The sequence below is a fragment of the Opisthocomus hoazin genome, chromosome 14 (assembly GCF_030867145.1).
Source record: "Opisthocomus hoazin isolate bOpiHoa1 chromosome 14, bOpiHoa1.hap1, whole genome shotgun sequence".
Taxonomy (NCBI): Eukaryota; Metazoa; Chordata; class Aves; order Opisthocomiformes; family Opisthocomidae; genus Opisthocomus; species Opisthocomus hoazin.
The window spans coordinates 21411581-21423655 of record NC_134427.1 but is presented as its reverse complement, the minus strand read 5'-3'; the positions used below and the strand labels follow the sequence as shown (position 1 = coordinate 21423655).

General features: G+C 38.5%; 1 protein-coding gene across 3 annotated transcripts in view; it reads right to left on the bottom strand.

Moving 5' to 3' along the window:
- The window catches only part of ABCB7 (ATP binding cassette subfamily B member 7), a 44389-nt gene that overhangs the window by 17364 nt on the left and 14950 nt on the right, over positions 1-12075 (bottom strand). For all 3 annotated transcript variants that reach the window (XM_075435257.1, XM_075435259.1, XM_075435260.1), the window contains 6 exons: positions 11900-12019; positions 3754-3886; positions 3049-3317; positions 1767-1855; positions 1596-1683; positions 448-622 (listed from right to left, as the gene is read on the bottom strand). In XM_075435257.1, the coding sequence (XP_075291372.1) occupies positions 448-622; positions 1596-1683; positions 1767-1855; positions 3049-3317; positions 3754-3886; positions 11900-12019 (874 nt within the window). The remainder of the gene's footprint in view (positions 1-447; positions 623-1595; positions 1684-1766; positions 1856-3048; positions 3318-3753; positions 3887-11899; positions 12020-12075) is intronic.

The following is a 12075-nucleotide window of genomic DNA, read 5'->3' as shown; positions in this document are numbered from 1 at the left end:
CTTACTAATCTAAGGAAAGGGAAGGACACTGGTAATAAAACTACTGGAGACAAAGCACACAGCTATATACACATTGGGGAAAAGTTCTGAATCTTGCCAACATGGGAAGGAAGAAGGTTACAAAGAAAGGATCTTTGTAGAACGTCCACAGAAGCATTTGTATTTGTATTAGTGTGTTTCACAATCCTTCAACAGAAACTTCCCAAATTTACATTTTCTTAGGATCTTTCTCTAACTGCTGAACTTTTAAAATGCTTCTAATGAAATCATATTAGTTACTGCTATGTATCTATCTCATGGAATTAATAGTACTCCAAGAAGCAGAAATACCCAAAACTTTCAAAATGAACTATCACATCAACCGTAAGTTAACTAAAACTAACACCTCTATTGCAGATTAATTAAGGTAAAGAAGAGTCATTTCCAGCTTACAGACAGATGAGTTACCTGCCACAATGCCCTGGCTAGCAAGCACCATGATGGCCGTTAAGCCAATACTAAAAATAGCATTCTGTCCAAAGTTCAGGAGAGCTAACGTAGAGGTAGTCTTCAGGGAGGCGTTTTCATATGTCTTCAAGAATCCATCATACCGTTGGGCTTCATATTTTTCATTATTGAAATACTATGACATACACAAAAATAACAAATGTCACATTCTCAAACATACTAGGCTGTATATTTAACTAGTTATAAAATTCAGTATAAACATACTGCATGCACCAATACACACAACCCTTCCTCAACACTTGCAACAACTAAAGAGAAAAGAAGACAAAAGATTAGTCTGTGAAGGCAAAAACCACGAGCAAACCCCAGCAGGTTCTGCACTGGGAGACATTATAGAGATCCCTACCACACTCGTATTCTAGTAACACTGGGTGTCTGTCTTGCAAAACTTCTACCTGATTAATGTCAAAACCAAACAGCAGCTGCCACTAGATGCTAAAAAGAAGAAAAAAATATTATCCTCTATGTACCAGAACATCCTTGCTACTGTGATGCTGGCAAATTCTCCAGAACAGTACTTCTCACACAATGTCTATTTCTGGGTCTTTTATCATGGATAACTCCACTGCTTATCTTTCCACTTCTAGCTCTCCAATTAAAAGCAGTGCAAAATAAGCATGAGCCTGAACAATTCCAAAACTGTCCACAGGATTTTTTAATAGTAGCAGCAGACCACCAATAGAGACCTGTTCTGTGATGCTAACATTGCAATGGAGTGGTACAAACTACAACAGGTAATGAAAACAGAGCCGTGGTCATTTGAGAAGACGGCATGTTGCAGGCTGACATTCAGAAGACAATTTCACAAACAAGTGAAGAGAAGCTTCTTCAAGACTCTTTTGCAGAAACTGATGGTCAAGGCAATTCAGTCATGACAAACTTCTCTTTATTCGTAAATAGATTTTTTTCAAGCCCTACTAGTAACTTTCATGCTACTCTGTCAATATCATGTAGTCCTCTTCAAATGAATAATGCTTTAAAAACAAGCTATTGCTCCAAGTATGTCGCCATACAAGAGATGAACCTTATGACTCGCTTTCCTTACGCCGACAGAAGACAAAGAACCCAGCAGTGAAGACAGGCCTTACCTTCACAGTCTCATAATTCAGCAGCGAGTCAATTGCAGCATTACCCGCATCATTATCTGCTTTGTTCATTTCTATTCGAAACTTAGTCCTGTAAAATGAAGGCTTAATACAGTCAACAGTTCAGGCTGAGGTGGCTCCAAGAATCCTGCCGAATGTGAGGGCATGCCTTACCTCCACTGAGTAATTCCTATTGTGAAGGTTGCATAGGCTCCTAGCGTCCCCAGGGTTACTAAAGCAAACTCAGCACCACATTTGTAATACTAGAATATTTAAAATAAAAGAAATAAAGTCATAATTTTTAAAACTTCACTGTTGTCTCAAAACTATGAAAGCTTAGCCTGGGACAAGAACTCTGAAGGTCCCTCCCAACACACTCCCTGCTCTGAACAGCTTAAAACTAAATACAGGCATAAACTGAAAAGGAAAGCAGCAAGGAGAAGGGCATAGATAAGAAGGTGGGAGGAGATAACCAAGAGCTAGTGTATAACATAATACTGGCAAGTTATTTTTGCCACTATAAAACATGAAAGTTGCTGTTAACACAAATAAGTATTTGTTTACATGCATTTTGGGTGGGTTTTGAAAGAAAGCTGAAGACTGCAGAAGAAATAAAAGGCCTTGCAAAACAATTTATGAAGCGTTTTCTCTACTTCAGGGTACATCAGGAGAAAAAAAAGCTGTAAGAAGAAAAATTGAAGCATCATGGCAGGTTGGCTGACAGCCAGCTTGATTTGCAACTTCAAAAGGTTATAAAATTTAACCCAGTATCAACAGGGATTTTAATCAAATTTGAATGTAATAATGTGAGTTAAGTCCTTCTAAAAAGGAAAGGAATAAACAAAACAGGATTCTTGCTTTTAATTTAGTCTAAGCTATATAATTGACGTCTAGATTTTAGCACATAAATATCCAAAAATCCCGATTTCAAAGGACAGTGTGATTTTAGAAAAGTTTAAAATGAGCTTATTAAGCTTAAAATCTACAAGAAGGAGAAGCCTATTTTCCAAGAGGTTATTTTCACTTCTAAGTTTTGAGTAAGAAAAGACCAGTATTCAGCAGAGAGCAAATAATCATTCCCTCCTCTGTCCTCAACACACTAAGGCACAACATTCCTGGACATTTGCATTCTGCTTCCTCAGTGTTTACCCAGATATAGTTGACACTTCTGCGCACAGTTTACTTTCCTGATTTCACTTTTTCAACAATTCTGAAGAAAAACATTTTAAAATATCCACATAAATATCACTGGCTGAAGACAGGCGTTCAATGTGAAACCAATTTCAAATAAGCTGATTTAAAGTAACTAATATTCGAAAACTATGGATTGCTCTCACAACCACCTTGTAAACCAATTATTATTATTAGTAGTAGTACTTAGTAGACTCTGGTAAAAGAAAATCAATGTATTGTTCCTAAATGAGACAATTCCAACTCACAAATAAACGACACTCACCAGAATTCCACTGACTAGTGCCACTTCAAACATGGTAGGTCCCAGATTAAATACTAAAGCGCTAAGAACAAAACTGATGCCTCTTGTTCCTCTGTCGATGGTTTTTGACAGAGCTCCGGTTTGCCTACTGAGATGGAACGCCAAATCCAGGTTATGAAGATGCAGGAAAACATTCTTCGCTATCCTTCTGATTGAATTTTGAGCTACTTTCCCAAATACTGCATTTCTAGCTTCATTAAATAACGCTGCCCCAGCTCTTGAGATACCATCTGAAAATAGATGAAAAAGTTTACAAAATGAAAATAACTGTATTTCCAACTTCTCCTTCATGCATGAAATTACGTTAGACTCATTCTTTACATATTTTCAATATTTTTAGTTCAAAAGGTAATTTATACTTAATTGGTCCCAAACTTTATGCTATTTTTCACCTATAAACCATTGTGCACACTGTTTAAATCAGTTTCTTTTGCAGCTGGCTATAAGCAAGGGTAGGATTGATAACAAGAAATCATTTCTATAAGCATGACTTCATTTTTTAATTGCAATACCAGCAGCAAGGTCACAGAACATTGGAAACAGACATCAACCCAGAAGTAACTACGAAATAACCATCGTAGATCCTTAGCAGTGCAAAGCTCTGCTATCCCACTCCCTTACTGAGGAATGTTAATACTTCCCAACGGATTTGGAAATACCACTTACAGCCAATGAGAACAGCAGTTGCCACAGTTGCCACTGTATTTGGTGCATCACTGAGGTTGAGTATGTTTCCAGATACCTGGTTGAGGTTGTCTACTGCATATTTAAACATGAAGGGAACCAGAATATTCATGGCCTAAAAGCATAAAAACACCCATCAGTCCATATGCATTAAAACATATATCTCTGTAGCATGACTACTTTTTCTGAAATTGCTGTACGGTTATATGTAGTTCCTAACCACTCAGTGCAGGTGAGATGGCTCTCCAGCTCCAGCACAATATTCTCCACGCTTTTAAGTCTTTACTCCTGGGACTGCAGGGTTAGTTTGTCTCTCTTGCTGGCTCCTTTTAAACATCAATTGCTATCCAAACAAACTGTACACTGCAAAGGCACTTCAGCTTCTGAGGCTGAGCGCTCAGTACAGCAATGGCAAGAGAAGAATCAAGTAGCAGACGCTGCATGACACAGACAATGCGACTAAATTTTGTCGTCATCACAGGTCATTCGCTCTTTGTGATACTGGCAATACGCAGTATGAAGAGCTACTAGTACAAAAGAAACAACTCACCCACATATTGCTAACACCAAGTCAATCGACAATGTATTAAACCAAAGCTCTAGTGAAGTCAAAGAAAAGAAGTTAACCCATCCTTTGTCTCTTCTGACTGTTAATACTACCTTTATATTTAAACAATGCTTTCCATTTTCACATAGCATGAGAAAATACTGGAAATACTTTCTTAAAGAAAACATAAAATTCTTAAGTCTTGTTAATGTTCCATTCTTACATCACCCATTCGTACCAGCTAGAAAAAAGTTAACTGTCAATCTTCATATAATTAATAGAAGTCTTTAATTCAAACTGCTTCTAACTGAATATTTGAAAATAAGGTATACAAGTTTTTCAGCAGTTGAACAAGTATGTTAAGACCTACAGTCTTACAATCATGGCAGATGCTAAAATATTTTACAGTGAGCTGATTTTGCTTAAAGTTTAGGGTTTTTTCAGTATCTGGAAATAAATTGTGGGTAGGTGACAAATTATTTTGCATGAGAAGAAACAAAAAAACCAGAACAGATTCACAAAGATATTTTAGCTCTCTCCACCAAATGTTTTGTATATCCACTTAGATCTTAATTGTATTTAGGAACGTCTGTCACAGCTGAAAGTCCAGGGAAAAAAACTGTAAATTAACTGGATAAAACTACGTTCCAAGTGAAAAGAGTGATAAAGCCATAACTTCAGTCCAAATTCAAGCTGGGAGACAGGCTTTTCGTAATTACAGAAACTATCCCAGTATCAAGTATTCCCAGTGTTGCAAATTACTGTAAGAAGACAGGTTCTTCACCAAGAGGGGAAAACAGAGTTTTTGAACTACTTCCTTCAATTATAGGATTAAAGAAAAAAATTTTAAGTTAATTTTTTGAACCTGTTCTGTTTATTTTTTTTAAACACTGTTTTAGGCAAAAGTTTTAAATGCAACTGAGGAAGGAATCCATTTTCTCCTCTTCCCTTCTGTGCCTCCATACAGCAGAATCCAGACAACTCCTGAGAGGGTCTGAGAGCATCTAGGTGAGATTATTACTGGTTTGTGATTGAAAAAAGAAAACAGCTGAAAGATCAGGTCCTATTTCATATATGTTCTTCTGAAATTTCAGGTGCAAGCCTGAGAGTCATTCAGCAACAGCTCCCCTTTTTATAGACTGGAATTGTGGAAATTTCCATTACCAAAAAAAAAAAGACTCAAGGTTAGCAATATCTGCAGAAAGGCAATAAATACCATCAAAGCAGCAGTATACAATAGTGTCCGACAACTTCAATTATACACCGCAGACGAACAGGTTACTGCTATGACACGCTTAAACCCTGAGCATAAAGCCCCATAAAGAACTGAGGATGCATTAACAGAGGTTTTGAATCTTTACAATACTGAAGTCCAAATTCCTCCCTCCTTTCCCCAGTATAATCATAAAACCCTACTTTCCCTTCAGAGTTACTGAAACTCAATTTTTGGGTGGCATTTTGTTCTTAATAAAGATGAATATACTACCATGTGTGTTACAGTGATGACCAAGATGACAAAGTGCAGGTTTTCCTGGGAGAGACTACTCAGTAGAAAATAAGAGTATTGTAATATAGATTGTCGTGATTTGCTGCAGATTCTTACAAATCCCTCTGCAGGGATTTTACTCTTCAGTAGACTACGCTACACTACAGGTAGTTTAGAAATAGAACTACAGATATATTTTAAAATCCATTTAAAGAAAAGAGATGTATTCTTTAAACTGCAGTTCTCTACTCACAATTAATTTAACCAGTAACAGCCTACGATTTTGCAGAAATGTCGTCTTTTACATCAATATAATTCTACCCAATAGAGTTCTAAATGAAATTTAAAGCCTGGTCTTAGGTTATAGTTGTTCTGACTCCTGGAGGGTAAAGCTGGAATAAGAACAAGGCAGCATGGTATTGCATTTCATTAGCAATCAAGACAGTCTGCTTTCCAGTAATTTAAAAAAAAAGTTAATCTTACAAAGTTTACAGCAAGAGAGATGAGAAGCCATTATTAGAAACAAGCCTTTCCTACTCAATTTGTTAAGTATAATGAGATTGCGTTCGCATTAATGGAAACAAAATTTCAGCCCTCTACATAAACTCACAGCTACCTCTTTAGTAGCCTAGATTTGCTGGCACAGAACAAAAAGCTTTAAGCACACCTAGGTACACTACAAGAAGTCACCATGCAAAACAATTGTCTTACGCGATATACCAATACAGGTTTCCTTCCTCTTCCTAATGCCTTGAAGCTTGATAACAATTCCCATTAGAAAATCCTTTTAATATAAATTTGTACATTTTCTATTTATAATTTTGAATTAACAGCTCATCCCTGCTTGAATTTATTGGAAAGCAAACACAGCACCCATGCAGTCATCCCAACTCAACTGCCCACATTTAACAGCACGTTATACTGTAATGCATCATGCTTAAATGAGTTTGAACATTTTTTTTAATGACTGCACTGTTTTAAGCTGACAATGCATCATCATCTCTATTCCCTTGTGGGACTACACTACTTTTAAGGTAAACAGTCTTATCTTTCATTTTGCTCTTCCCAGTATTTCTTGTTTAATAAAGATGATGAATTAGTGACAGGCTGAACCCCAACAAGATAAATCTGGTCTACAGTGAACTCTCCTTTTGCCAGTAATTCAACGAGAAACGTTGACACGAAGATGACCGAATTTCTCTCTGGACCAATATAAACACACACATCCAACAAGTCCATCTGCAGAAATACAAACAGAAAACTCCATCCCTTACAGAGGTAAGACTACTAAGCAAGCTACAAAATATGGTCCAAAAGCGGGAAGAAGCATCTAGCTTCATGCCTTCTTCGAATTTAATGATGACCTGATATGTACTTATTCCAGTAAGAGGAAAACAAAGAAAAAAATAAAAAACATTTTTCACCTGAAACTTCCCAAAAAAGTAACAGTTTCTAAAGGTTTATTGTAATTATCCAACTCCATCTGAGCCCACAAAAAGGGCTCAAACACCAAGATCATATGTACGTACTTAACTAATCAGATACGATACTCGAGTCTCGCCTCCTTAGCCAAACAATTTCTTCTCCTGAACTTAGAGAATTAGTAGTCAGTAGAAAGGCAGGTAGTCTGAAAGCTTTCTCCAGCTCATGAATAACACATGCTTGGTCTATGACCAAAAGGCCAAAAACCATTACAAGCTGACAGAGGTGACAGAGCGATTTTGTCATATTCAGGTGTTTAATCCAGCTTCTCAGAAGCCCAAGCGCTTTTTCTTTTCATGCCGCAGAAGGGAAGAAACAGAGAAGAAGCCTTTACTATACACGCCCCAGCAGAGATGACAAAAAATGGGAGAGGGAATGCGGAAAAAGAAAAGCCAGGTATGTAGAACCTGAGCAGGCTGATCTATGTGCTGAAAACATACATAACGCCTTGGGTACTCCTCTTGCCTGTCTTCTCGTTGCGTCCTTCAGATCACACATGTCTAGATAGGCTATAAATATTTAAGATAAAAATTTAATGCATGTCATAATACAACAAGTCTTCCAAGGAAAAGAAGACCTTACTAGCCCTAGAGCAGACTCCATCCTGTCAGCTCCCAGTCATAAAACGCCATACAAACAGCTCACTTTGAAGGCTAACAATACTACTAGCAGTTATGTGTAGACAAAAAGGAACCAAAAATCACAATAATTTGTTCAGTGACAGGCAACCCACAAAAGGAGTCAAGACAGATTGTAACTGCAGGCTCTTCTGTAGCTGCGCACACAAACTGGCTTTTGCTTTGAAATTGAATTTTACTGAACCAGAAGATTTAACGGGATAAATTATTTCTCAAGCAGCAAGACAAGGAGGTATGATCTCCAGCTTTCTGGTGGTTAAGTAAGGCCAATCAAACTGGGTGTGAACTCCTCATTTTCTTCCTGTGGCTGAGGATTTCATAACCTACCTCTGCTCTGTGATTTCTCTGGAGTTTTCTTAGAATAAAATTGAAGTCACCCTGCAGCCTCTGTCTCAAGAGAGTCACCATTTGGATCTTTTCTTCTACCTAGAAACAACTTTACGAATATAGAGCTATAAAACCTCACCAAACTCTTTGGTCAACCTCAGAAGATGTTGGCCAAAAGGCTTACAAAAATATTTCTTATTAGGGAAGGTGACCAGCAGCAGGCATCATGATCATATGCAAACCCTCTGAGAAGGAGCAGCCTTTAGACAAAATCCATAATAAGGCTGTAAATCCTTCAGATGCAGACAAGTCCACAGAAAACAAAGAGTTTAGGCCAGGACTGCAGCGAGGAGAACGATACGCTGGCATTCTCGTGCTAACACAACTATACAGCAAACTGTATTCAACAAACGGCTGGTGTGGTCAATCAAGTACACCGTAATTAACCTCACAAGCAATCAGAACAAAGGGCTCCCAAATGGGATAATGAGGAAACTGCACCAGATTATACACGGTCCAGACAAGCTACAGGTAAACTAATTTATGTTTCATTTTCTCTAGGACAAAGCAACCTTTAGTTTGCTCTGTAAGAAAAGCAGATGTTCAGGGCTTGAAGATTTGACAGACTTACTATAGCTCTGTAACGAACTATTGCATGTCAGTTATGCCATGGTAACTACACGCACATTTAGAAAATGTAAAGTATGAAGCAATTTAAAGAAAATTTACTCCACAAAGGAAGAGTGGACATAGCCCAGGTGATAAGGGGTAACTTGTTAAATTGCTGTTACTCAAAAATGCTTGAGTTCTAACACAGCTTTGTGTTAGAACATTAAAAGAACATTAACAAAAGAAAAGAAAACAAAGATTTGTTTTAATTAAAACAAAAACAATTTAATTTTCAAATTAAAAGAAAACAAAGAACATTAGCGAAGAATAGCTAGAAGACATCCATGCAATTTTTCACCCCAGCCAGTTATAATATATATTCTGTAGAGAGCTTGCTCTGTGTTTTCCCAGTGAAATCCCAGTGAAATCCTTGTTTGCCAAAACAAATGTTCTCACAAAACACTTGTGCTTTAACAGGCATCTCCTAAAACCTGGGCAAAGCTCAAAAGGTTTTTTGCTGTGCTTCTGGGAATCTGCTCTAGCCACCAGGGCTTCCAGGCTGCCTTGTACAGAATCTGAAGTAGGAAATTTAAGAGAACGCTTAAGAGAGACCCAAACATGCAGTCACTTCCCCAAAGAGCAATTAAGTGCCTGATTTTCTGAGAGGGGGAAACTTCTCTTTCTCCCAGCAGAAATGTAATAGCTCTGTATTATACCAAATACAGAGCTATCTGCAAGAGTCAGGCATCCTGGCCATGAATTTTGTTTTCATTACACCCCAGAAAGCTGCTTGAAACATTGTCCGTGTTCATCAAAGCAAGGTACAGTGCTACCACATGCAGGATTAGATTCTGGATTCACATTCTCTTATAACCCTACAAATTAGGAAATTGAGGGGAAAAGCAGAAGAGAAAAAGAAAAAATACTTCAAGCTGATTTCAAAATTGCCTTCAAATTATTATAATTAGGAAGAGATCGCTAATAAGAGGCTTTAAAAAAAGAAGGTGAGTTCGAAGAATTTTCATATTCATCTGGTATATGGGGTTTTCTTAAATACACATCACAAAACCTCAGCGAACCAAGCATATAATCAGTCAAACATCATTGTGAGGGCAACTGCACAGTATACAAGGCAAAATGCTCCTAGCATCTGTGTTTTGAGCAGGTAGCTTCCCAGATAGCTTAAGTGTAATAGAAACCACTGCTGCATATTTCACACAGGCACGCAAAAAGGGTGGAGGCCCACTTGTCCAGCCACTCCATATTCTGCGTGTCATGACCTGCATTATCTCCAACGTCCCGAACAGCAGCACCAACCAAAATATCTATTGTAGACAGCACCTGCTAGCACCCGATAGATTGCTCATGAGAAAGAGCTGTAGACCAAAAGACTGGCCTTTCCCCTTCTGCTCAAATAAATGAGCACATTTCTCTTCCAAGCACTCTTCTTTTAACACCTATGTAGCAGATATTTGTTTCTTCTCTTTGCATAACATGGCAATGTTGTCGAATGCTACAAAGTTGCTAGTGCAACTAGTTTAAGTGCGAAAACTCCTTGCTAAGTAGTACCTACTCTAGCTTACCCCACCAAAATGCCAAAATTCGCGTTACGTTTGGTAAAAGTTGTCATACTTCAAAGCAGCCCAGCTGAGCCATAATTCTCAATGAAATTTACTCCCAATATTTTGCAATCAATTTTTTTTTTCCCAAAAGCAAAAGATTTTTTGCACAAAGGTAACATTTGCTCTTCTGAACCATTTCCACATGGTTTGTACAAAACTTGAATTATATCCTCCATTAATCTGCAGAAAGATTTTGCATGCCTATTTCTTTCCAAGAATGAAAAAACACTGATTTTGTTGCAGGTAAGAGTATAAGAAATCCTTTCACACACTGAAGTAAAGGTAAGAGCAACCGTCCATTTCATAATCACAAGACTACAAGAAAAATCCTGTGAATGAAAGCATGCTCCAAAACAAAAAATAAGTTATGTATTTTTTTTTCCCACATTAGGACAGCTGAGGAGTCCCCAAAACAATAGAAATTCCACTGTCATCTCACAGGGGAATATCAAGAAAAGACTGGAGCTCAAATCCTCTTATTGATAGCACAGCAAGAGTTGTGAGTAGATACCACCATATTGCTCAAGTTCAGAGTCGAGAATGGGCACAGAGCCCTGAGGAAATCCTGTTTTGACAGACAACAGCACCACACAAGAAGAGAAGATCTGTAAGCAACCTTTACCTCACATTTCCCATGACTTATGATGTAAATGATTAATTGGCAATGGGCCATTCAGCGAGACCTGGATAGGCTGGAGAGCGGGACGGAGAGGAACCTGATGAAGTTCAACAAGGGCAAGTGCAGGGTCCTGCACCTGGGAAGGAACAACCCCATGCACCAGTACAGGCTTGGGGTGGACCTGCTGGAGAGCAGCTCTGTGGAGAGAGACCTGGGTGTGCTGGTGGACGACAGGCTGACCATGAGCCAGCCCTGGCTGCCAAGAAGGCCAATGGCACCCTGGGGTGCATTAAGAGTAGTGTGGCCAGCAGGTTGAGGGAGGTTCTCCTCCCCCTCTACTCTGCCCTACTGTGTCCAGTTCTGGGCTCCCCAGTTCAAGAAAGATGAGGAGCTACTGGAGAGAGTCCAGAGAAGGGCTACGAAGGTGATGAGGGGATCGGAGCATCACTTCTACGAGGAAAGGCTGACGGAGCTGGGCTTGCTTAGCCTAGATGATCTACAGAGGTCCCTTCCAACCCCGACCATTCTGTGACTCTGAAAATCCTGGACTAATATGAGCAATGGAAATAAAAATTCTGGTCATCATCATCATCTCCATAACCACACACATGCATACCACATGCATACACACTCTGTTAAAAAATCCAACCTATTATTTCTAACACTAGGTGCTCCTCATATGGGAAACAGACATCTTAAGATTCTAAAAGCCTTTAAATAATAAAAAAAAAAATCATTCCTTGTACGAACTCCAGATGAACAGTAACTATCACAGTACAATGAAGTATCTGTTCTTACCTTTGCACTTGCTAAAAACCCCAGAGATATGGCTACTCTGGCTCGCAGATCTGGTCTGTCTTTGGGCCACACGTAAGACAACATTGCTCTGATAATCTTCTTGGCATCTATCTCTTTCAGCTATTGGAAAAAACAAACAAAGGCATCGCATTATAAAGAGACCCCAGGAAGCAAAA